At 43.2% G+C, this 27556-nt stretch overlaps 1 protein-coding gene across 1 annotated transcript in view; it reads right to left on the reverse strand.

Annotated features, from left to right (window-relative positions):
- The window catches only part of LOC122946789 (complement factor B-like), an 86955-nt gene extending 59882 nt beyond the window's left edge, over positions 1-27073 (reverse strand). The window contains exons 1-10 of the mRNA XM_044306599.1: positions 27000-27073; positions 22811-23014; positions 20590-20775; positions 14939-15112; positions 13473-13568; positions 7274-7407; positions 4055-4193; positions 3346-3477; positions 2324-2419; positions 54-191 (exon numbers count right to left, since the gene is read on the reverse strand). Coding sequence (XP_044162534.1) covers positions 54-191; positions 2324-2419; positions 3346-3477; positions 4055-4193; positions 7274-7407; positions 13473-13568; positions 14939-15112; positions 20590-20775; positions 22811-23014; positions 27000-27054 — 1354 coding nt within the window. The 5' untranslated portion in view covers positions 27055-27073. The remainder of the gene's footprint in view (positions 1-53; positions 192-2323; positions 2420-3345; positions 3478-4054; positions 4194-7273; positions 7408-13472; positions 13569-14938; positions 15113-20589; positions 20776-22810; positions 23015-26999) is intronic.
- Positions 27074-27556: the final 483 nt, after the last annotated feature.

Below are 27556 nucleotides of genomic sequence, written 5' to 3' on the forward strand. Positions count from 1 at the left end.
CCTCCCGTGTAGACCACATCAGAACAGCAGGGAAGAAAGAAATGTAAGTTTACCTAGCATATTTTCAAAGGCTTTCTTCATAGAATATACAGTTTCCATATGAAAGACATGTTTCTCAAGATCTTTCTTGGATGCAATATCATTGATTTCATCATGGCTTATGTCATGACCGAGGCCAAAGACATAGATATCTGTATAAGGCGGAAAAAAGATTAAATCATGTAAAATGTTGAGGAACACAAATTTTGTGAAGATAACATACATTGCCGTGTAATGAATGTTCTAATCAGTTATAAGTGAAAAATCCAGCAGAATAGTTAAAAACTTGTTACTGATTTATTGACAAGACATAAGAGAACAGAATAACTCCACAAGCACTTATACTACTCAATTGTAGGGAAAATAGTAAAAGATATTTGGGGAAATAAAAGGCATACCAGTGTCAACAGAGGTGCGAGTAGAAGCTCTGTGGAGATAAGCTGTGTGAAAGGACTTTCAAGGGTCTACAGGAAACTTGTTCAGGAGATTTAAGTCTTACAGTGCTTGAACATATATTGAAAACGGCCTGTAAGAAGAGCATCACATCCCACTAAAGACATTGTGGAAATTATAGCTGAGATTGGATAACATTGCACAGAGTTGCTCATAGAAAGCCATGGGCCCATATTCATCAAAGAATATGAGACCCACAATCCGCAGACCCACAGCTATGCACCAAATGCAGATTTTTGGATCATGAGGTGGCTGTTGGTGCGAATTTTCTGCGTGACCTATTGTTCTGTGAATGACCGCATCTAGTTAGATTGAACCGCGTTTCATCAGATATGTATTGCAATGGGTCCAAATGTTTATCTATAATGATAAGCGCACGGGTTCGTCCCACTACGAACTAACTATCTTTACTGTGACCGAGGGGCTGTCTTTATAGTGCTGCTAGGCCAGAATAAGATGGATTTGTAATAAGTTGCGGTTGAGTATATTTGCGCATGCGCGACTACTCACAGTAACGTCGCATGCAGGAGATTAAGATGGTCTCGTAAGACCGGTGCCCATTGGAAACAATACATTTTAACAGCGCTATAAAGACAGTTCCTCGGCCACAGTAAAGATAATGTGATGAATGAATCAGGTTCGTCTGTAGCAATGCAAACCGATTCGCCCACCACTATCCATCTACCATCATATCCATCAGCCGATGGCAATGCACCGCACGATTTTGTTTATCCCCCTCCTCTAACTCTTGCCCGACCGACACTCGGGATGGCTTCAGGCGAAGCGATTCCAGTACAGGCTGACATATTGTTTCGCTGAAATTTGTCTGTGGGAATAATCCTTGCTGCAATTTCCTCTGGTTTCTCACAATCCTCTCCTGGATGTCTGCCACAACGACGGGCGTTCAAAACCCTCCGTCTATTGTTTTTGGTATCAGGCTCAGCAATAGATCCTGCATTACGCCACTTCTGCACCAAACCACATGTACTGCTTTTTGCTGGAACGAGAAGGTCCGGAAATTGACCAAGAAAACAATCCTGTGTCTCTGTGAATGAGCCTGTGCGGACATCGGTCTCCACTGACACAATTCTTTGTTGGAATGGAATACGACAAGTTGAAGACCCTCTCAAACACAACACTACTGGCATTGCCAAAGGGAACCGCTCAACTGACAGGGAAGGATACCATGGGCCTCACTCATTTATCAAACTGCTGTAGTAAAATGAAAGCTGGTTGATATGGGCAACAGAGACAGTTTCACTGCAAGGTAGTATGGATGAATAGGGCCTCATAAGCATTTTCCTGTGGAGGAAGTGAGACCAAGGTTGTGTCAAGAAGTATACTCTACACTTTTCAAATGAGCACCTGGATCTGAATAATTTTATAATTGCGTGTAATAAAACATTTAGTATAACAAGTGAGCTATTCAACAAAATGTATCTGTAGAGCGCCATCTGCTGTTTGTTCTTTTGCTTTAAATTTTTGTCCGTCTCACTGAGGTGGTCGCACGTGCTCATTTTAAATCTTCAACTGTCACCAGCCATATGTTCTGTTAGAAGCTGTGGCAGTTACAGGGATAGAGCTGCAGCAGAAAGGACCCCCCTACCCCCCTTTTACCTGCCAGGATGAAGATAATCTGGCAGAACAATCGGAGCAATGAATGGCGAGATCTCCGGAGCCGCATAAGGTACAGGGCTGGTTCTGGTTTTGTTACAAAGATATTCCCATGTACGACATGATGCCTGATTTAGATTTTATTACGTCAATCATGGTATAACACCTTTAAATGAGGAAATATTATAATTACATACTATATATATATATTCCATACCTAGATAATCTTCCCGTTCACTGTCCTCCTTAATGTTCAGAATTTCTCTGATCCTCTTCACCTCCACTGTAGGGTCTCCACCCATATTATGTTTTCCTAAGGGGATGAAAGATAAATGTTGTGAAGAGGAGATGATGACAAAGAATGTGTTTGCAGTGACATGTAGATCTGCCTGTGCGAGTAAGGATAAAGTACTGGCTGCAGACTTTAGGGTTTGTTTATCTTTCAGGGGCCTTACTGCCAGACTACCCCATATGGCTGTACCTGTTGAAGGAAGCATGCTTACCAGCTCTCCACCACTGGGTTCCCCTCTGCCACTGCTTCGCACCAGTCTCCTCCTGTCAACATCCTGTTTGATGCAAGTCACATGGCAGCTGCAGCCAATGACTGGTGGCACCATGCATCACATGACCCAGTGACATGACACATGGAGGACAGGTCATAACTGCAACCAGTCATGACCAAGTCAAACAGGATGTTGACATGGGAAGACCGTGAGAGTCATGCGACGATCTGGAACCCAGAGGTAGGGGAGAAATAGGCAAGCATCCCCTTTCAGGTCTGGCCACATGGGGGAAGGGGTGTCTGGCAGAAAGTTCCCCCTGAAAATGAACAACCCCTTTAAGGAGGAGGATGAGAAAAGTATTGGACTGAGGTCTCTTTAGACCCCAGAGAAGATGATTTCATTACATTACATGCACACGACACATTATCAATAAGTTAATCATCATCATCTAGTAGGTTATTTGTGAATCATCCCAAATAAATAGACCCTAGTGACAAGTGACCTCCAAGTGGGACTGTTTTCTGCTAGAAATCTGGGACCTATGATATTGTCAAATCCTGGACCACTGGAAGATCCAATTGTATTTTTAGTGGTCTGGTCTGAACCTGGCTGAGAATCTGAAGCAGTGGCTATGAATTGAAGAGGAGAGGGAAGAAACAAGGTTGAGATGGTATTTGTGGGGACAAAGATGATTTTAAAGAGTATTCTGAAGGAGCAACTATGACCTAATACTTACCATGTGTGATCAGCATGATAACATTTTTTGTTTTCTGGAAAGTGTCAGGATCTCTAACATTTTGTAGAGACAACATTTCGTAAACTTTAGTCAGAGCTGCCTGAGTATTTGTTCCCCGTGTATCTCTATGCTCTGTAAGAAAAAAAATGTAAAGGCAGAGGTAATACAGATGGTCTTCAGGTGTCCTCATAATAAGGCTAGGGCAAATCTAAATATTTCAAGGATTCAGCAGTGAAACAGCTGTCAAAAAGCCCAGATGGACAATTAAAGTGTTTTTCTACTTTAGACAATCCCTACTTAGAAGGGCCCATTTAAAATAAGATTACAAAGTGTCCTCCTGCTAAAACCTTCAGCGACTGCATGTAATCTGTGGTGGAAGTCTGGCAGTAAGTGCTCGATTTTCCTACAGTGCCACCACTGGAGGAAATAAGCATTACACTCTGTCCATACAATGTATGAGATGTCAGTATAATTTAACACAGGCTAGGTCCTATAAAGCGAGAGACCCTCTATGTATAAGCTCTCCTCTCTAATCAAGAGATGAGGATCCTAAACAGGGTAGGGTATATAAAATGGGTTTTCTAAACTGGAAAACCCCTTTAACTTCATGGACTTAGAGTATATTAGTACTTGGTTGATGTTTTGTGATTGGCTTTGTGACCTTGAATCCTTTGTACAATTATTGGGAAAACAACATGAAATCCATTACCTAAATATTGAAATGCATCTATCCTTTCAATGACCTTGTAAGCGTCTGTACTGTCATCGTCAGAGAGCTCAATGATGGGTTTTGCCTCTGTGGCGTACGAGATGATAGAATAGCGAGGGGTAAAATCAAAGCTGCTCATCTGTGGAGATGAAAATCTGCATATTGTATATATCATACCAGCTCATATAAAGCAAAAGGAAATGAGACCAATAATGTGTCCCACAACATCCAGTTGCAGCCATCAATTATCAAAAGCAAGTTGGAACATGAAGCCAATGCCTGACAGGTTGCTGTAGGAAACAGCTCCATTGTGTAATAAGTGTCCCCAGATATATCAGTATAGTATGTAATGGAGCAAAAAACACATTTTCATGTGGCTGAGTCTACTTCAATTAAATGGCCAATGGGGAGGTGGGAAGTTACCTACAGTAAGAACTCATCTTGGAGGACTCCTCAGAGCAGTGTCCTCCTGACTGCATACAGTATGTTATAGTATAGACACTCCACCGCATAGCAATTTTTGGATGATGTATAAAGATGTGCCCCAGTTCTCCTGAAGCCCATTTGTAGCCTCTGGGCCATCGTAGAAGCAGGACCCTTTGATCAATGTTTATTTCTGTACTTCTGCACCCAACGATGGATCATAATAGGGTCAGTTTAGGTGGCCACCTTAGTTCAAGGGCTTCCAGAGGCTTCACAGCCTGGGAATTGTGCTTTCATTCCAGTTTTTCTTGTGAATTGACTCAAAAGACACACCAAAACTGCTTTGTACAATGGTCTCATTCACCAAGGCTTGATGCATGATGTGATTTTACACGAAACATGGGAAAAAAAACACAACAGAACTGCTTTGTGCAATGTTCTGGAGGACTTTAAGAAAGATCTGCATACGGACACAGGACAATGCCTCTGAGCTAGGCCTCAACCTCACCAGAGTTCTCCAGAGAGAAGGAAATCAGATGGTCTAGAACCCACAAGGCCATGCATCAGATTCAACTAGCACGGTTATGGAGGAAAGACCTCACTGTTCTGATAGGGAATACTGCAAATGCACCCAGGGCCAGCCTTTGGGGTGTGCGAGCTGTGCGGCCGCACAGGGCGCCATGGCAACAGGGGCGCCCGGCGGCCGACACAGCTCGCAGTCGGTCTCTTACAGCAGGCTGGCCCGAGATTGTGTGAGGCGAGCCTGGCGAGCTCAGCCGCTGCAGCTGCCAGGTCAGGTTCAGAGCGTGGAGGAGGAGCTTAGGGGCGCAGGCGCCGCGTCCAAGTGCTGCGCCTTTGCAGAGAGCCGCGGAAGGATCCGCTCAATGTGTGAGGGCGGCGGCCGGTGCTCTGCAGACAGGGAGGGAGCAGAAGACTTCAAATAGTGAGTACCTGTTCTTATTGTTGTTTTTGTTTTTTTGTTTTTACCAAATATCTTTCATTAAATGGGGGCAGGGTCTAATTAAGGGGGGGCAGGGGACTGGATAAGGGTGACAGACACTGGGTATGATTAAGGGGGCAGGGGACTGGATAAGGGTGACACTGGGTATGATTAAGGGGCAGGGGACTGGCTTTGGTTGACACTTGGTATGATTAAGGGGGACAGCAGGGGACTGGGTAAAGGTGACAGGGTATGATTAAGGGGGGCAGGAGACTGGCTATGGGTGACACTGGGTATGAATAAGGCCCTTAATCATACCCAGTGTCACCCATAGCCAGTCTCCTGCCCCCCTTAATCATACCCTGTCACCTTTGCCCAGTCACCTGCCCCCCTTAATCATACTCAGTGTCAACCAAAGCCAGTCCCCTGCCCCTTAATCATACCCAGTGTCACCCTTATCCAGTCCCCTGCCCCCTTAATCATACCCAGTGTCTGTCACCCTTAATTTAAGGGGGGCAGGGGACTGGGTAAGGGTGACACTGGGTATGATTAAGGGGGCAGGGGACTGGCTCTGGGTGACACTGGGTATGATTAAGGGGGGCAGGGGACTGGGTAAGGGTGACACTGGGTATGATTAAGGGGGCAGGGGACTGGCTCTGGGTGACACTGGGTATGATTAAGGGGGGCAGGGGACTGGCTCTGGATGACACTGTATGATTAAGGGGGGCAGGTGACTGGGCAAAGGTGACAGGGTATGATTAAGGGTGGCAGGAGACTGGCTATGGGTGACACTGGGTATGATTGTACTTGTTTGCACTTGAACTTAAATTATCTGTAATAAAAAAAAAACGGTTTGTTACAAAGATTGTTTTCCTCTTTGTGTATGTTTAGGTGAACCGGGGGGGGGGTTCACCTCGCACAGGACGCCTGAACACCTAAGGCCAGCCCTGAATGCACCCTACCAGCATTTGAGACAGATTATCTTAGTTCTGCATTTTGGGAATTGCAGAAGCACTTAAAGGGCATCTGTAAGCAGATTTGTACCTATGACACTGGCTGACCTGAGGCATGTGCAATGGGCAGATAAAGGCTGTGTAATGGTAACGCCCCCGTGGCTCCTAGAGGCTCATTTGCATATATCGCAACATCATCTTTCTCAGCAATACGGGCACATATGAACATGGAGGCGACCTTGACGTGGTGAGTGGCTTATTACGCTTTGGCCAAAATGTACACCAATGCCTTATTCAACATCCAGCATAAAGGCAGGGCAGAGTGCTGGTTGCAGGGTGCGATTGCATTTTGTGTTTTTACATATGACCATGGGACCAACACAGATGTCTTCAGCTGCCAAGCGCACATGTAACAGGTCAGCCAGTGTCATAGGTACAAAACTGCTGACAGATTTTCTTTTATGAGGAAACCCTTTGCATGCCAGTGGTTCTGAGAGGTTTTAGAGAGAGATAGAGGGAGAGAGTACTGCAACCTCCATCATTGTTGCTGTCCATATGCTACTACTGGGAAAGGATCACACTGTGATATATGCTTTGGGATTGTGTCTTGTTTCTCTTTGATTTACTACTACTCCCATTTAGCATTTTAGTAAAAAGAGAAAATGTATACAAACCAACGAACCTGGTTACTGACTCCACCAAACATACACCGACCCTTAACATCAGCTCTGCCTTCACTGCATGGCTCCAGGGATCACTAGGGGAGTCTGTGAACTGTGAGTACTGCCACCCCTACCAGAGCCACTACCACTCCCGTCCTCCTGGCCCTATACCTTCCCTGCGGGTTGTGGCAAGAGTAGTCTAAGAGGATAGATGCCATAACTTTGTATATGTTCTCCATACCTTTTCTATGAACAATTTACTTGCTTCCTTAGCGATGTTGAAGTTGTCTTCTCCTACATTTGCAGAGGCATCAAGAATAATGAAGATATTCATGAGAATTTCTGTCGTCACTCCTATTATTCTGCGATTCCACTCTGTGCATAGAATAAAAGAAAAGTTACCAAGGAAAGTGTGACAGGTGGTAGAGGCCCCTGCAATGTCTAGACTCATAATTTATTGATCCTTTACCAGAACATAAGTGACCCAGTGTCCATCAGAACCAGTAAATATAGTTCATGGGTATCAGTAGAAGTAGCTCCAGACAGATCATCTCACAGACAGTAGGGAGCGCTATTTCTATTGTGTCCAGGAGCTTCCCCAAAGAAATAACTATTTTAATGCAAACCTTTGAGGAGGAGTTCCAGGGTGGAGAGGAGCAGACGAGTATGAATTTTTCCACAGGTTCTACAGGCTAAGGTTAAAATGCAACCCCAAAAACTGCAGAGCTGTATTGAACAGGTTGTCCGACCGATAATTGTTATGTTAGATCAGGCAAAATAGAACAAGGTCTAATTTCAAATCACTAGAAAAAATGCTACTGTTTGTGGTTATTGCTGTTACCATGCCCCCTCCGATCCTTGATTCCCTCTCAGAAAGTCCACCTAATGAGTCCAGTGCTGGTGGTCATGCTAGGTGGGGAGATGGCTCCTGGTTAAAAAATTATTGTGATTTTATTGTGTGTTTGTGTTTGCACTGCATTTTTTATAAAGCATGACCAGTTTATATGGTTACGCTGCCACCTAGCCATTGTGTAATAGAGATGTCCTGAACTATTCGCCGGCGAACAGTTCCCGGCGAATATCTCATGTTCGCGTTCGCCGCGGCGGGCGAACATATGCGATGTTCGGTCCGCCCCCTATACATCATCATTGAGCAAACTTTGACCCTGTACCTCACAGTCAGCAGACACATTCCAGCCAATCAGCAGCAGACCCTCCCACCCAGACCCTCCCACCTCCTATCAAATAGCAAGGACAGCATCCATCTTAGATTAATTCTGAAGCTGCAGTGTCACAAAGTTGTAATCGCAAGGCGATTAATACAGGTTATATTTTTCGCATTGCGATTACAACTTAGAGCTGCCGGGTTCCTAATGGTTGTATTGCTAGAATATAACGAAGACTGAGAATATAGCGCTATATCCGTTGTCAATTCTAGCAATACAACCATTAGGAACTCAGATCTAAGTTGTAATCGCAATGCGAATAATGCAGGTTATATTAATCGCATTGCGAATTCAACTTGCAGGTTATATTAAACGCATTGCGAGCTAAGTTCCTAATGGTTGTATTGCTAGAATTGCCGAATATAACGAATATAGCACTATATTCTCAATCTTCGCTATATTCTAGCAATACAACCATTAGGAACCCAGCAGCTCTAAGTTGAATTCGCAATGCGATTAATATAACCTGCATTAATCGCATTGCGATTACAACTTTCTCAAATCCGACAGTACATTCTAGCATGGAGTCGTTCCCATGGTGATGGGGACGCTCCATGAGCACGGAAGTCAGCAGAAGTTCTGTTGAAATCGCAATGCGATTTATAGAACTTGAATTAATCGCATTGCGATTTCAACTTTCTCAAATCCGACAGTACATTCTAGCATGGAGAACTTCTGCTGACTTCCGTGCTCATGGAGCGTCCCCATCACCATGGGAACGACTCCATGCTAGAATGTACTGTCGGATTTGAGAAAGTTGTAATCGTAATGCAATTAATTCAAGTTCTATAAATCGCATTGCGATTTCAACTTACCACACTCTGCGTCAACGACGTAATTTTCCATGGGAGTTTTGCCATGGACCCCCCTCCGGCATGCCACAGTCCAGGTGTTAGTCCCCTTGAAACAACTTTTCCATCACTATTGTGGCCACAAAGAGTCCCTGTGGGTTTTCAAATTCGCCTTCCTATTGATGTCTATTGCGGTTCGCCCGCCCCATGGTGGCCATGTCGAGCCTTTCATTTGCCAAAGGAACCCTGAAAAATGAAAGTTGGTATCTGATTGTTTGCTACAGCAACTAAGCTAGTTTTCTTTGCACCAGTTTTGATAAATCTCATTTTGTTTTGGTGGTATGGTTGGTGCATTTTATTTTAAATGTACAGCAGCTTTCTGGTATTGGTAGGGTTGCTACCTTAATAAATACAGGACAAGTCTACACAAAAAAGGAGCTGTGTTCCTGGAATCAAACTCACATCCTTTTACATTCAAGTCAAAGAATCTAACCCTTGAGATATAGAGCTCAATGCTAATAAGGAAAAGATTTTCTATGGCTAAAACCTCTGTAGTATTTTTCCCATGTATTATGTTTTCACATATACGATGTATTGTATAAAAAAAAAAAAACTAATTTTGGAGACAATACATTCAGGTCTATAAATATTGGAACATCGACACAATTCTAACATTTTTGGCTCTATACACCACCACAATGGATTTGAAATGAAAAGAACAAGATGTGCTTTACCTGCAGACTGTCAGCTTTAATTTGAGGGCATTTACATCCGAATCAGGTGAACGGTGCAGGAATTACAACAGTTTGCATATCTGCCTCCCACTTGTTAAGGGACCAAAAGTAATAGGACAGAATAATAATCATAAATCAAACTTTCACTTTTTAATACTTGGTTGCAAATCCTTTGCAGTCAATTACAGCCTGAAGTCTGGAACGCATAGACATCACCAGACGTTGGGTTTCATCCCTGGTGATGCTCTGCCAGGCCTCTACTGCAACTGTCCTCAGTTCCTGCTTGTTCTTGGGGCATTTTCCCTTCAGTTTTGTCTTCAGTAAGTGAAATGCATGCTCAATCGGATTCAGGTCAGGTGATTGACTTGGCCATTGCAGATCATTCCACTTCTTTCTGTTAAAAAACTCTTTGGTTGCTTTGCAGTATGCTTTGGGTCATTGTCCATCTGCACTGTGAAGAGCCGTCCAATGAGTTCTGAAGCATTTGGCTGAATATGAGCAGATAATATTGCCCAAAACACTTCAGAATTCATCCTGCTGCTTTTGTCAGCAGTCACATCATCAATAAATACAAGAGAAGCAGTTCCATTGGCAGCCATACATGCCGACGCCATGACACTACCACCACCATGCTTCACTGATGAGGTGGTATGCTTAGGATCATGAGCAGTTCCTTTCCTTCTCCATACTCTTCTCTTCCCATCACTCTGGTACAAGTTGATCTTGGTCTCATCTGTCCATAGGATGTTGTTCCAGAACTGTGAAGGCTTTTTTAGATGTCGTTTGGTAAACTCTAATCTGGCTTTCTGTTTTTGAGGCTCACCAATGGTTTACATCTTGTGGTGAACCCTCTGTATTCACTCTGGTGAAGTCTTCTCTTGATTGTTGACTTTGACACACATACACCTACCTCCTGGAGCGTGCTCTTGATCTGGCCAACTGTTGTGAAGGGCGTTTTCTTCACCAGGGAAATAATTCTTCGGTTATCCGCCACAGTTGTTTTCCGTGGTCTTCCGGGTCTTTTGGTGTTGCTGAGCTCACCGGTGCGTTCCTTCTTTTTAAGAATGTTCCAAACAGTTGTTTTGGCCAGGCCTAATGTTTTTGCTATCTCTCTGATGGGTTTGTTGTGTTTTTTCAGCCTAATGATGGCTTGCTTCACTGATAGTGACAGCTCTTTGGATCTGATCTTGAGAGTTGACAGCAACAGATTCCAAATGCAAATAGCACAGAACTCTGAACCTTTTATCTGCTCATTGTAATTGGGATAATGAGGGAATAACACACACCTGGCCATGGAACAGCTGAGAAGCCAATTGTCCCATTACTTTTGGTCCCTTAACAAGTGGGAGGCAGATATGCAAACTGTTGTAATTCCTACACCGTTCACCTGATTTGGATGTAAATACCCTCAAATTAAAGCTGACAGTCTGTAGTTAAAGCACATCCTGTCTGTTTCATTTCAAATTGATTGTGGTGGTGTATAGAGGCAAAATTTATAGAATTGTGTCGATGTCCCAATATTTATGGACCTGGCTGTATATGCAGTTGTCTGGCCAGGTTTGGGGTAGCCCCAACGCTATGCTGGGTTGTTGCTTTCCGGAAATAATGGTAAGGCGTGGTGAAACCCAATGGGAAATAAGTCCAGAAAGTCAGGGTCTGCAGTAAACCAGTGTGCTTCTTTACTGGAGGAATTCAGGTGCAAAACAATACAGTTGAGGCATAGGGCTGGCTTTTCCAGTCTCCTCCCTGGCAGAAGAAGGTTTTGTGCTCAGGAAAGGCCTGAGCTAGCTATCCCCCTCTCTCTCTCAGATGGCTGGTACCCTGGCAAAAGGCTGGAGGCCCATGGTCTGTGCTCAGTAGTACGGGTGGCACCAGGAATTCAAAAGGTCAGTCTGTCTGGTTTTGGTGGTACACAAGTCTAGCTTTTTCCCTCCAAAACATGCTCATCTTTAGACCCTATGGTAGCTGTGGAATTACCAGCTTCTCATTATTAGCTAGAAAGTCCCAAAAGTCTCTCAGTATTTATTACCCCTTTCAACAGTGCTAGGCAAACACAGTGCAAATGAACAAAATATATGACAACAAACATACATATAAGATGCAGTTACACAGTAGGTACACCGTTTGCTAATATTGAGCCCTATAGCTCAATAGTTAGAGTCTAATGCAAAAGGTTGTGGGTTGCATTGACTGAATGAAATTTAAAAACACAGGGGTGTCCCCAGATGCTTGGAATAAAAAACACCCCCTCAGCATCAAAACATTGACTCCATATATGGACACAGAGCAGGGATTCCTAAGCCATATATGGAGTCAGAGCAGTGACCTGTGTGAGGAGGACTCATGAGGACTGGAGGGGAATAGTTTATGTAAGGGTCTATCTTTCTGCCTAATTTGTTCTTGGGTGTTGGAAAATTTGGCCAACAAGCTCTGTGACAGAGTTAAAGGCACAGCGTCTGGAGCAGTTGGACCAGAAGGAAATGTCCTGGCGGGCAGGCATCATTACAAGTGAAGAGGAGGTCCTTGTTAAAATACCTGCAGTGACCCATCTGAGAATTATCTTATTCTCATTTCTAACAATGCAGTTTGGTATCTGCTATATTTGAGTGTAGCAAAAATAATACCTCCCAACTTTTGAAAATCACAAAGAGGGACAATAGCAGCCTCCACCCACATTGTATCCCCTCATAGTAGTTATGCCCACATCGTGTCCTCTCACAGTAGTAATGTCTCCAATAGTGGCTCCCAGCAGTAATAAACTCCCCCATAGTGGCCCCCAGCAGTAATAATGTTCACCATAGTGGTCCCCATCACTAATAATATCCTCCATGGTAGCCCCCAGGAGCATATCTCCCAACTTGTTGGAAGGTCAAAGAGGGACAATTTTGGTTTACTATGTGAAAGATCCATTTTCCCTTCATATCTATACACTTCAATAGTTTTCTTTTACACAATAGCGCAAAAATTAGCAGAATATAGAAATTTCCAAAAATCTAAATTGCATCTAAAAATGAAATAATATACAAAGCGGCTCTTAAATACAGAGAGGAACCAGACAAGCATTTTCTGGATTAATATTGTAAGTGTAAAAAGGCAAATCTACACTTCAGATCAAAAAGAGGGACAAAGGGACTTGGCAGAAAAAAACGTAAAAAATTACTCACCTCATCCACTTGCACGAGCAGAGGCAGTTGCTCTTCTCCTGATTGTGAAGGATTTGTTAAAAAAACGTCATGTGAATAGCCCCATAGACTTTATTTGGTTCTAAAAATGGCCGTGTGATGGCCGTTATTTAAACCACCGTCACACAGCCATGTAGCCTAAGACACCCATCACCCAAAATACCACTAGGCCGGGACAATACTGGTACTAAATTGCTGCCATCCAACCTGCCTCCATCATCCTTACTGGTGCAAGAAGATTGCACTTAAAATTTGCTGCCAGTGAATATATTTGTCTACGTTGCACTTCGTATAAGAGACTGTTATACGTTTAATTCTGACCTCCTTCTTCAATACTACATTTCTACTGCACCGATCCCCAGGGAGCAAAGGCCTGAGGGAGTACACCGTGACACAACATCTCATCAGGGCCACTACCACTCCCATTCTCTGCATCAGCTCCTCCAGGGCTCTCTGAAGGTCCTCTTAAAGAGGTACATATAATATCCAAATATCCAGCTCTCCTACCGTCTGGTCTGTTCAGGGTCAAAGATTCAATTGCTTCATAAAGGGAGGGAGCAAAATTCTCCTCCACTTCCTCTGGGGTATCAAACGTATTCCAATCTATGAAAGACAGAGACACATCAGTCACCTTCAAAAATCACCAGCGATATCGCACTTTTGGATTGTATCATATTAGAAAATTGGGTCAGACTAGTCCCCCCCCTATAAAGAGCGCCACTGTTATCTATTGGCTGTGTCTGGTATTGCAGCTAGCTGATTGTCTGACCCAAGTAAGGCTACTTTTACTCTAGCGGCAGTAGGGTCCAGCAGGGGAATAGCCTGCCGGATCCGAGCTAACACTAGCCCACAGTGCCGCCGAAAGTCTGCTCCGTCCCAATTTACTATAATTGGGGCGGGGCGGGGGTCCGGCCGCATCGCAGCAAACAAGCCGAGAGGCGGCCAGACAAAACCGCAGTGTGTTGTAGTTTTATAGTGTATGTATGTATATGTATGTTGTAGTTAATGGGGCATGGTGCGCTAGCGTTAGCACGGATCCATCCAGCAGGCTGTTCCCCCGCCTGACCCTGCAGCCGCCGTTTTGTCGGGGGAACAGTAATCAGGAGAAATAAAATGGCCATAGTCCTATTAGTACACACAAAACCTGTCCTAATCACAGAGGATTACAAGATACTTCACAACACTGAGCTAAAGAGCTGCCTCATCCTCCTCTCCTATTTGTCAGGGATGATGATAAGATCTTCAGCTGAATCTCTGTAGGAATGGAGTTCATAAGGAGACATGAAGTACAGAGAGGAGGTTGGGATGTGACTAATGAGCAGCAGCACTTGTATGCAGTGTCCATTACCACAGCCCCACATTACCACAGCCCGTCCTGTACGTCCTCTCTGTACTTCATGTCTCCTCATGAACTCCATTCCTACAGAGATTCAGCTGAAGAGCCTATCAGCTGTATTCAGGATCATAACAAGTAGAGCAGAGAGGAGGATGAGGCAGTGTTGTGAAGTAACTTGTCCTCCTGTGTGATTAGGACAGGTTTTGTGTGAACTAATAGGACAGTGGCCATTTACTTCTCCTAATGATTGCTCCCCAGACAAAACAAGCCATCATAACTAATGAAAGGCTGGGTAATAGTGGGCGATGTATGCTTGGCCAGGATGCGTACGCTATCTGAGATCCACTCCTTCAAACCTTACGTGTTGGGAAATGGAAGTGCATCCCACTTCAAACAGTGCCCTCACCATTATGTAGTAAAGGAGAAGCCTCAAGTACCTGATGTTACTCCTGTCCTTTGTGAAGACAACCTAGGTACCACAGTATCTTGTACTACAAGTGATGACAATATATTTATAATAAAGTAATATTTAAGCATTTTCATTTTCTTAATTCCTGGAGAACCCCTTTAAGTATGCTTAGGTGTGCTACACAATGGTGCCATACATGGACATACTGAATACAGTAAAGCATCTTACATCTGCAGGACGGTTCAGCTCCGGACCAGCGCTTGCTCTCCATACATACTCTCTCCTTCGAGCCGAACATCTGCAGCCCCTTCTCACATGTGTATGTCACTTTAATTCCAATATTGTAGGAAGTTCCTACTTTTGTGGCCCCAAGAGGAATCCCTGGGTCTGGACAGTCACCCTCTGTGTGGGGGTAGGGAAAGCAAAGGACATGTTAATGTGGTGTGGAAATGTCAGGAGAGATCCATACAGAAGAAAAGAGAGAACAAGAGTGTAAGATTAGAATTCATTTCCATCATACAGAGCATGACCACAACAGATAATACACCCAATAGATCACGTTTTGTTCTTCCAAGCTGCAGACAAGCCTATCCTTTGCTGCTGTCATTTGGCAGGGCTGGCATCAGGGATAAATGAGGGTAGACATCTGCATTGTACTTTCACAATAAAGCTGCACTGTATAATGATCCCAAATGTGTGGTGATTTTGCCACTCTAGAAGGACCTGCACAAGTCTTATGGTCATATGTGTGCAGGTCCTCAAGTCAATGAGTAGAGATGCAAAGCCCCAGAGAAGAGGAGAGTGTGAGCTGTTCTGTGCAAGTGTCGGGAGTCTGTATTTATATCAGCTTTGCAGTTGTTTGTATGTAATCTGAGGTATGCATTTATTCTGGGGTACATATTTTTGTAGGCCTCTTTCACACTTGCGTTGTTCGGATCCGGCGTGTACTCCACTTGCCGGAATTACACGCCGGATCCGTAAAAACGCAAGTGTACTGAAAGCATTTGAAGACGGATCCGTCTTCAAAATGCGTTCAGTGTTACTATGGCAGCCAGGACGCTATTAACCACTTCAACCCCGCTAGCTGAAACCCCCTTAATGACCAGGCCACTTTTTACACTTCTGCACTACACTCCTTTCACCGTTTATTGCTCGGTCATGCAACTTACCACCCAAATGAATTTTACCTCCTTTTCTTCTCACTAATAGAGCTTTCATTTGGTGGTATTTCATTGCTGCTGACATTTTTACTTTTTTTGTTATTAATCGAAATTTAACGATTTTTTTTGCAAAAAAATGACATTTTTCATTTTCAGCTGTACAATTTTGCAAAAAAAACGACATCCATATATAAATTTTTTCGGTAAATTTATTGTTCTACATGTCTTTGATAAAAAAAAAAAAATGTTTGGGCGAAAAAAAATGGTTTGGGTAAAAGTTATAGCGTTTACAAACTATGGTACAAAAATGTGAATTTCCGCTTTTTGAAGCAGCTCTGACTTTCTGAGCACCTGTCATGTTTCCTGAGGTTCTACAATGCCCAAACAGTAGAAAACCCCACAAATGACCCCATTTCGGAAAGTAGACACCCTAAGGTATTCGCTGATGGGCATAGTGAGTTCATAGAACTTTTTATTTTTTGTCACAAGTTAGCGGAAAATTATGATTTTTTATTTTTAATTTTTTCCTTACAATGTCTCATATTCCACTAACTTGCGACAAAAAATAAAAAATTCTAGGAACTCGCCATGCCCCTCACGGAATACCTTGTGGTGTCTTCTTTCCAAAATGGGGTCACTTGTGGCGTAGTTATACTGCCCTGGCAATTTAGGGGCCCATATGTGTGAGAAGTACTTTGCAATCAAAATGTGTAAAAAATGGCCTGCGAAATCCGAAAGGTGCTCTTTGGAATGTGGGCCCCTTTGCCCACCTAGGCTGCAAAAAAGTGTGACACATCTGGTATCGCCGTACTCAAGAGAAGTTGGGGAATGTGTTTTGGGGTGTCATTTTACATATACCCATGCTGGGTGAGAGAAATATCTTGGCAAAAGACAACTTTTCCAATTTTTTTCTACAAAGTTGGCATTTGACCAAGATATTTATCTCACCCAGCATGGGTATATGTAAAATGACACCCCAAAACACATTCCCCAACTTCTCCTGAGTACGGCGATACCAGATGTGTGACACTTTTTTTTAGCCTAGGTGGGCAAAGGGGCACACATTCCAAAGTGCACCTTTCGGATTTCGCAGGCCATTTTTTACAGATTTTGATTGCAAACTACTTCTCACACATCTAGGCCCCTAGAATGCCAGGGCAGTATAACTACCCCACAAGTGACCCCATTTTGGAAAGAAGACACCCCAAGGTATTCCGTGAGGGGCATGGCGAGTTCCTAGAATTTTTTATTTTTTGTCACAAGTTAGCGGAAAATGATGATTTTTTATATATTTTTTTTCCTTACAAAGTCTCATATTCCACTAACTTGCGACAAAAAATAAAAAATTCTAGGAACTCGCCATGCCCCTCACGGAATACCTTGGGGTGTCTTCTTTCCAAAATGGGGTCACTTGTGGCGTAGTTATACTGCCCTGGCAATTTAGGGGCCCAAATGTGTAAGAAGTACTTTACAATCAAAATGTGTAAAAAATGACCGGTGAAATCCGAAAGGTGCTCTTTGGAATGTGTGCCCCTTTGCCCACCTAGGCTGCAAAAAAGTTTCACACATCTGGTATCGCCGTACTCAGGAGAAGTTGGGGAATGTGTTTTGCGGTGTCATTTTACATATACCCATGCTGGGTGAGATACATATCTTGGCAAATGCCAACTTTGTATAAAAAAATTGGAAAAGTTGTCTTTTGCCAAGATATTTCTCTCACCCAGCATGGTTATATGTAAAATGACACCCCAAAACACATTCCCCAACTTCTCCTGAGTACGGCGATACCAGATGTGTCACACTTTTTTGCAGCCTAGGTGGGCAAAGGGGCACAAATTCCTTTTAGGAGGGCATTTTTAGACATTTGGATCCCAGACTTCTTCTCACGCTTTCGGGCCCCTAAAAAGCCAGGGCAGTATAAATACCCCACATGTGACCCCACTTTGGAAAGAAGACACCCCAAGGTATTCCGTGAGGGGCATGGCGAGTTCCTAGAATTTTTTTTTTTTTGGCACAAGTTAGCGGAAATTGATTTTTTTTGTATTTTCTCACAAAGTCTCCCTTTCCGCTAACTTGGGAGAAAAATTTAAATCTTTCATGGACTCAATATGCCCCTCACGGAATACCTTGGGGTGTCTTCTTTCCGAAATGGGGTCACATGTGGGGTATTTATACTGCCCTGGCATTTTAGGGCCCTAAAGCGTGAGAATATTTATCTGGAATATAAATGTCTAAAAATGTTTACGCATTTGGATTCCGTGAGGGGTATGGTGCGTCCATGTGAGATTTTATTTTTTGACACAATTTAGTGGAATATGAGACTTTGTAAGAAAAAACAAAAACAAAAACAAACAAAAAATTTCCACTAACTTGGGCCCAAAAAAATGTCTGAATGGAGCCTTACAGGGGGTGATCAATGACAGGGGGGTGATCAGGGAGTCTATATGGGGTGATCACCCCCCTGTCATTGATCACCCCCCTGTAAGGCTCCATTCAGACGTCCGTATGTGTTTTGCGGATCCGATCCATGTATCCGTGGATCCGTAAAAAATCATACGGACGTCTGAATGGAGCCTTACAGGGGGTGATCAATGACAGGGGGGTGATCAATGACAGGGAAGTGATCAGGAAGTCTATATGCGTGATCACCCCCTTGTCATTGATCACCCCCCTGTAAGGCTCCATTCAGACGTCCGCATGTGTTTTGCGGATCCGATCCATGTATCAGTGGATCCGTAAAAATCATACGGACGTCTGAATGGAGCCTTACAGGGGGGTGATCAATGACAGGGGGGTGATCAGGGAGTCTATATGGGGTGATCAGTGGTTCATAAAGAGTTAATAAGTGACGGGGGGGTGTAGTGTAGTGTAGTGGTGTTTGGTGCTACTTTACTGAGCTGCCTGTGTCCTCTGGTGGTCGATCCAAACAAAAGGGACCACCAGAGGACCAGGTAGCAGGTATATTAGACGCTGTTATCAAAACAGCGTCTAATATACCTGTTAGGGGTTAAAAAAATCCCATCTCCAGCCTGCCAGCGAGCGATCGCCGCTGGCAGGCTGGAGATCCACTCGCTTACCTTCCGTTCCTGTGAGCGCGCGCGCCTGTGTGCGCGCGTTCACAGGAAATCTCGGCTATCGTGGGAGGACGCGTATATGCGTCCAGGAGGAATAGATCAACCACCTCCTGGACGCATCCGTGCGTACAGCGGTCGGGAGGTGGTTAAAGTCCTGGTTGCCATAGTAGTGGTGGGGAGCGGTATACTTACAGTCCGTGTGGCTCCCGGGGCGCTCCAGAATGATGTCAGAGTGCCCCATGCGCATGGATGACGTGCCATGCGATCACGTCATCCATGCGCTTGGGGCGCCCTGACGTCACTCTGGAGCCGCACGGATGGTAAGTATGCTGCTTCCCCGCTCCCCACTACACTTTACCATGGCTGCCAGGACTTTAGCGCCCCGGCAGCCATGGTAACCATTCAGAAAAAGCTAAACGTCGGATCCGGCAATGCGCCAAAACGACGTTTAGCTTAAGGCCGGATCCGGATCAATGCCTTTAAATGGGCATTAATTCCAGGTCCGGCCTTGCGGCAAGTCTTCAGGATTTTTGGCCGGAGCAAAAAGCGCAGCATGCTGCGGTATTTTCTCCGGCCAAAAAAACGTTCCGTTCTGGAACTGAAGACATCCTGATGCATCCTGAATGGATTTCTCTCCATTCAGAATGCATTAGGATAAAACTGATCAGGATTCTTCCGGCATAGAGCCCCGACGACGGAACTCTATGCCGGAAGAAAAGAACGCAAGTGTGAAAGAGCCCTAAGTGGTATATTTTGGTTTCTGTATTTGTCCTGTTTGCTATAATCAGAAGCCAAAATCCCATAGAGTTATCCCACGGTTTATGATTGCATTTTACTCATTGTTGGCTATAAATCATATTTTCAGTTGGCCTTTATTAAAAATATTTAATAAAGGATTTTTCAAACTGTGTGACTAGTACTTTCACTTTATGCCGATCCTCTAATAAACCTTATCTCTTAATTACTGAGAGGTCATAAACGCTTATTTAAACCACATTCTAATCAGTAACATAAGAACTCAGCTAGAATGAGTGTTTATGATGTCAGAGGGTAGAGATAAGGAGCCCGTCAGTTCTGGAAAAGAGAAAAAATCCACAGGTGCTACTACATCATCTCAGCGATGTACACAACAAAAGGATTCCATATTTTTTATGAAGACCAATAGAATTTTTTTTTTTAGTTCAAGATAAGTAGAATGCAATAATAAAGAAAAAAATTGCCCCCCAAAGGTGTACATAGCCTTTAAACCCCTACAAAGAAATACTGTTATTACAGGAATGGAAAAATATGTCTACTTTCTTCCCACAACTGTGTCCAGTATTGCAACCCATATCTATTTGAAGGGGTTATCCCATCACAGCATTTGTGGCATATCGCTAGGATATGCCACAAATGTCAGATCAGTGTGGATCTCACCTCTGCTCCTATCTCCAGAACTTAGGCACCGAAATGAAAGAGACCACATTATGCAAGCAAGACCTCCCTCCATTCACCTTTTTTTTTTTTTATCCTTTAAACCCCCTTTAAAGTCTGCATTGCTCGTAGTATAAACAGGTCCAGCATTCATTGTACATGTTATATAATATTATTATGTATTTAGCCTGATTTTACATATTACATTATTAGACATTTTTCCTATTTGTACCTTTATCGTCACATTTCGCATCAATTTCACTCCATTTTCCGTTTGCCTGACAAGTGCGCTTTTCAGGTCCAGACATTTCAAATCCTTCCCAGCACTCAAAGTTCAGGACGTCCCCGACCAAATATTTTGCTTTCCTGGGATAGACCTCTCCATTTTCGAACACAAATGGTCTGGGGCACTGCACGGCTGTGGGGGGAACACATACAAATAAATGCTCAATATGGAAGCCATGCCTATGCAGAGAGCCCCTGAGGAGCCGGTGCAGAGGATGAGAGTGGTGGTGGTTCTAATGAAGATTTTTCATGGTGTAGTCCCTCAGGTTGTCGCTCCCTGGGGTCGGTGCAGTTAAGGAGAAACACCCTGTGTTCCCTCTTGACACTCCCTGTAGCCATGAGCTCTATGCCTGATGGTAGCTTGGGGGTGCCCTTGATGTTAATGTTCATGTGCGTGCTAGGCAGGGCACGTAATGGAAGTGCAATGGCCAGCGTGTGGTGATGGTGAGAGTCAGTAACCAGACTAACCAGAATAGACCAAACAAAAATTTCTCTTTAGTGTGTGCACAATAGGAGTTGTAAAATATCCACCAGTTATCTGTACACAGTGCAAAATCCTCCCATATGTCCAAGCAATAGACCTCTAATTACTTCTTCTGTGGCCAAAGTGTCTGGGATCTCGGTTAGCAATTACTATCTGGAAACTGTGGTGTAGTGTCCATTAATCTGGGTGCAAAGGGTGTCTAAACATGGTATCCCTTTGCAGCAATACGGTCTGGACCGCATCAAGATGGGTCACCTTGCTCACTCCAACTCTGTGGCCTTCCAGATCCTCTTTCAAAACTTCCTCTCTTTCATTTCCTGGAGCTCTTGTTGACGTAGAAAGCTCCAGGCCTTGTAGCTGGACTCTGAGGAAGAGGAGCACATCATGTCTGCCCCCTACCTCCACCCTTCTCACAACTACTATAAATGGAGCTTTCTAGAACCAGGGTGAGGACCACTCTAAGCTCCAAAGAGGTGGCCCGGAAATTAGAGGTCACACCCCAATCCCGCTAAGCCATGTCCGCAAATCTGCTAACCCATGCCCCTCTCTTTAAGAAAAAAAAAAAAGAAGAAAAAGAAAAAAAAAGACTGGAAGACCTGAAGCTGAGTTGCATGGTACCTGGAGGCCTTCTCTCACCCTCAGTCAGTCACAAAGTGAGATGTCTGCCGGCTCTGATGACTGACTGGGTGTGAGAGAAGCTGTCTAATAGCCCAGAGTTGGGGGTATTACTATTTTGTACTTGTTTATTTTATTTTACATATCTCTAATGCAATGTAATAGTAATGACATGTTATGCACTTGGTTCACCAGCAGAGACGGTATGGTTGGCAATGTTCTGAAACAGGAATGGAACTTACCATTTCATTTCCTACCCCCTTTGGTAAAATTGGGCTAGACTTCCTGCCAAGTGTGGGGCTGAGCTAGAGAGTCGAGGTCATTCTAGAGGAGAGTGAGGTGGAGAGGGGGCGTGTTGGAGCGTGGAGTGTGGAAGCAGCTCATAGAGCACACACTACCTAGATATAAAGTGAGGGGAAAAGGGCAAAGGACACCCTAATCTTCAAGGGATTGCTAGGTCGGTATTATCGAAGTGTGGGACCATCAACAAGTCAGCCTGCCGCCATACCTTCTCCGCTGGGGCCAGAAGAGAATTGTACGAAGACTCTGCTGATATCATTTGTATTCTCAAGTTCAAGATGCACTTAGTAAAGAGGACTTTGTTACGTCCCAAGTCTAGCCTCATTCTTCAGAAAAACTACTTTCACTACATTGGACCCCAGGGAGCGACAGCCTCAGGAAAGACACTTTGACGCTACACTACATCAAGGCCACTACCACTCCCATTCTCTACAGGGGCTTGCTGCACCTTCAGCGCATGCTCTGACAGCGCAATGCCACTGTCTGAGTGTCGAGCCACAGAAAATGAGGACATCCCAGTGTCCATCCAAGCCCTGCACCAGACAGAGGACAGGGTGTCAGATTATGATCTTTAATACCAGAAACCTCTTGGGCTAGGCCCAAATATGAAATTTGTGTATCCCGCCTACGATGTGCCAATAATACTGTTGTCATCTGATGTGGCAGAAGAGCCTTCAGGCACCAGGGCCCAGGTGCCACTCCTACCTGTGCACCCCCTATAGCAATGCCCCTGATAATGGCATCAGTCAGCAGATGCTTGGTCACTTACGTCTACACTGGGACTTCTCTTTCGCATTCGACCATTCACCGTTCAAGAGGCACTCTCGTGAGGGAAACGGGTGCGGGTACTGTCCTTCAGGGCAGGTGTACACCACCTTACTGCCAACATTAGCACCATCGGTCAGATTATATGCACCCCCAGCAATGGCTATTTTACTAAGATCACACTGATTGGCGGGGGCGGCGATGGACACTAAAAACAAAGAGACATGGCGGTGATGAAGAAAACACATTCCAAGAGCAGAAAAATAACTTGGTTCATATGGACAGAGATTTGTAGAATTGGTGCCATCTTTGCTCAATATGCACACTAACACATCTCAACCTTAAATTACACCCCGTCTTATAATCCAGAGCTGCATTTACAGTTCTGCACCCTTCGCAGCAGGAATCACCTAGCTAATTTTCTGTGTACAGCTTGTCTTCATTGTGCTTGCATTGTCTTTACAGCAGGCAATGCACAGCAGTAAATTAGGGGAACTTTCACACTAGCATTATTCTTGTCTGGTATTGAAATCCGGTAAAGGGTCTCAATACCGGAAAAAAAAATCATTTTTTTCCTTATGCATTCTGAATGGAAAGCAATCCGTTCAGTATGCATCAGGATGTCCTCCGTTCCGTCCCTTGTACGGTATTTGACTGGACAAAACACCGCAGTATGCTGCAGTATTTTTTCCGGACAAAATCCCGGAACACTACCGCACTTGCCGCCCCCGGCATTAATTTCTATAGAGATGTATTAATGCCGGATCCAGTACCAAGTGTTCTGGAAATTGCCGCGTTGCCGGATCAGGTTGCCGGATCAGGTTTTCCGGTCTGCGCCTGCGCCGGGATATAGGAGGAGCTATTTTTGCATTTGATCTTTGAAAAAAAATTTATGCCAGATCCGTTATTCCGGATGATACCAGATGACACGGATCCGGTATACCACCAGATCAGTCTAACGGATCTGGAAAAAACTGATTCCCATTTACATACGGTTTGCCGGATCCAGCAGGCAGTTCTGTTGCCGGAACTGCCTGCCTGATCCGATCAACGCTAGTGTGAAAGTACTCTAACTTCATCGTAGTCGTTAAGGTGGTGTCTGAAAACAAACTTAATGATGGATTCCTTTAGCCACAAGCAGAATTGTGAATGCAGCTGTGGAGGCTGTAACTCAAGAAAGGTAATACAATGCATGTCAAAGTCATAAAAAAATTTTATATAAATTTTAACCACTTCCCATTTGGGCCATTTGCCCCCTTCCTGACCAGGCCTAATTTTGCAAATCTGACATATCTCACTTTATGTGGTAAATAACTTTGGAACGCTTTTACTTTTCCAAGTCATTCAGAGATTGTTTTCTCGTGACACATTGTACTTCATGATAGTCATAAATTTTTGTCAATATATTTCACCTTTATTTAAGAAAAAAATCCCAAATTTACCAAAACTTTTGAAAAATGCGCAATTTTCTAAATTTCTATTTCTCTGCTTTTAAAACAGAAAGTGATACCTCATAAAATATTTATTACCTAACATTCCCCAAATGTCTACTTTATGTTGGAATCATTTTGGAAATGTAATTAATTTTTTAGGACGTTAGAAGGCTTAGAAGTTAAGAAGCAATTGTTGAAATTTTTAAGAAAATTGCCAAAACCCACTTTTTAGGGACCAGTTCAGGTCTAAAGTCACTTTGTGGAGCCTACATAGTGGATACCCCCATAAATGACCCCATTGTAGAAACTACACCCCTTAAGTTACTTAAAACCGATTTTACTAACTTTTTTTAACCCTTTAGGCGTTCCACAAGAATTAAAGGAAAATGGAGATCAAATTTGTTAATTTCACTTTTTTGGCAGATTTTCCATTTTAATCCAATTTTTTCTTTAACACATCGATGGTTAAAAGCCAAACAAAACTTAATACTTATTACCCAGATTCTGCGGTTTACAGAAACACCCCACATGTGGTCATAAACTGCTGTATGGGCACACGGCAGGGCGCAGAAAAAAGGAGCGCCACATGATTTTTAGATGCCATGTCCCATTTGAAACCCCCCTGATGCACTCTTACAGTAGAAACTCCCAAGAAGTGACCTCATTTTGGAAACTAGAAGATAAGGTGCCATTTTTATTGGTACTATTTTTGGGTACATATGATTTTTTGATCATTTATTATAACACTTTATGGGGCAAGGTGACCAAAAAATTGGTTGTTTTAGCACAGTTTTTATTTATTTATTTATACAGCGTTCACCTGAGGAGTTCGGTCAAGTGATATTTTTATAGAGCAGATAGTTACAGACGTGGCGATACCTAATATGTATACTTTTTCTTATTTATTTAAGTTTTACACAATAATAGCATTTTTGAAACAAAAAACTATGTTTTAATGTGTCCGTGTTCTGAGAGCTATAGTTTTTTTATTTTTTGAGAGATTTTCTTATGTAGGAGCTTATTTTTTGCGGAATGAGGTGACGGTTTTAATGGTACCATTTTGTGGGACATACGCCTTTTTGATCACTTGATGTTGCACTTTTTGTGATGTAAGGTGACAAAAATGGCATTTTTTTTTACACATTTATTTTATTTAATTATTTTTTCGGTGTTCATCCGAGGGTTTAGGTCATGTGATATTTTTATAGAGCTGGTTGTTACGGACGTGGCGATAACTAATATGTTTACTTTTTTTTTTATTTCACTTTAACACAATAATAGCATTTTTGAAACCAAAAAAAATTATGTTTTGGTGTCTCCATGTTCTGAGAGCTATAGTTTATTTTTATTTTTTGAGAGATTTTCTTATGTAGGGGCTCATTTTTTGACTGTTTTATTGGTGCCATTTTGTGGGACATACGCCTTTTTGATCACTTGGTGTTGCACTTTTTGTGATGTAAGGTGACAAAAATTGCTTTTTTTGACAGTTTTTATTTATTTTTATGGTGTTTATCGGACTGGGTCGATCATGTGATATATTTATAGAACCGACCGTCACAGACGCGGCAATACCAAATATGTCTATTTTAGTTTATTTTTTTCTATTTCTAAAATTTTTTTATTCCTTACATGGGGAATTTTTTTTTTTACATGTGAAACCTTTTTGTTTTAACACTTAGTTTTTAAGTAATTTTTAAGACCTCTGGGGGACATTAACTTTACTTTTTTTTTTTCACTTTTGATTTCTCCTGTAACTGGGGCTGACATAGTAGCCCCAGTTACAGGAGAAATTCACCCCAGAGAGGCTGTACAGCGTTCTAGAGATAGGTGCGGGTCTCAAAGGTGGGATCTGCACCTGACATTGGGGGCATATCCTAGTGATATGACACCAATGTTTGATGTATGACAACCCCTTTAAAACAGATGGATAGATGATACCAATCAGAGCCAAATAACTCCATGCAACCAGTGGGTCAACGCAAAAAGCGCCCTTTTATTAGGTCTTTGGTGTCGGACCTGGGGGTCACAAAATAATATGGCTGCAAAGTGCTCCTATCTTACCCTATGTGCAGGCTAAGGAAGCAGATAAAGCTAATCCCTCCAGACAAAGATCCTGGATCTGGTGCCGTAACCTATCCCAGTACTGTATACCTTGCCCTACAAGCTAATGCCCTCAGTGCAATTTGTTTCACCGGTTCTATTGAGCTGGCTCATCAGGGAGAAGGTCTGGAACCATAGCTGGATCCCCGGTGGATGCCATTATAGTCACTGGGGATCCGGCGACACACAACTCGTGGTCAGGGTTGCCAACCGTCCAGAAATTCCTGGACAGTCCGTAAAAATGGGGGACTTTTTTCCAATCTCCATGAAAAAATTTGATGTTGCTTGTGGTACTTGAGCAGCTCACTTTGACTGTAATTCTCAGGACTTTTGAGCTCACAGTAAATGCTGGTAAGGTGTTCAGTATTCGTCTCTGACCTACAGAGATGTTTTACCTATAATCTTTATAGTTTATTATAATGTTCCAATTTGTTGGCTGTCCATGATTTTTGGATCATTTGTCCAGAAAAAATAAAAAATTTAGGTTGGCTGATGGTGAACTCTGGCTACTGGAGTTCACAATGGAGATGTGAGCATAACCTAAAGTGGGGAACTCTTCAATGAAGATCCTTGTATGGAAGCTGCCCTTGCTATAATGTATTTCTTGCTGCCATAAAACCATCTCCACCTGTTAACCCCTATCCATCTCCTGTTACTTACATGCTATTTGGCTGAGGAGAATCAGAGGTGACATCTTGTAGCGGTTGTCTCCCATACACGCCCCGTCGTCTGTCTGCTCGCCTCTCCTCCTGTGTCTGAGCCTCGCTGAGGGATGACTACTGTTTAAATAGCTGGGGCTAAGGTCAAGTCAATTTCTGTAGAAATAGTTCAATGTCACAACAGGTATTTGCAGAGAAGAGGAGACGGCCAAATCACTCAGTTCACCAGAAAATGGGGAAACTCCTCCTGTAAAAGGAAATATGAATTATTAATATTTTGGGTTAATATTAGTTATATTAAAATCATGCTATTGTTGACTCCACCTGTTTATTCTTTATTCTCCCTGTTGCTCTACCTTTTCCTGAACTGCGTGCGCTGAATGACGGCGGCGACAAAAGACTATAAACTGTGCTTGAACAATAAAGTATTCATTAAACAATTACAAGTCTACAGTCAATTATTTCTGCTATGTCTATATATATTTATATCAAAGGTTATATAAATATATATACATATAAACGCACACAGTAATACACTAACAGCACTATGCTATATCT

The sequence above is a fragment of the Bufo gargarizans genome, chromosome 9, assembly GCF_014858855.1.
Source record: "Bufo gargarizans isolate SCDJY-AF-19 chromosome 9, ASM1485885v1, whole genome shotgun sequence".
NCBI lineage: Eukaryota > Metazoa > Chordata > Amphibia > Anura > Bufonidae > Bufo > Bufo gargarizans.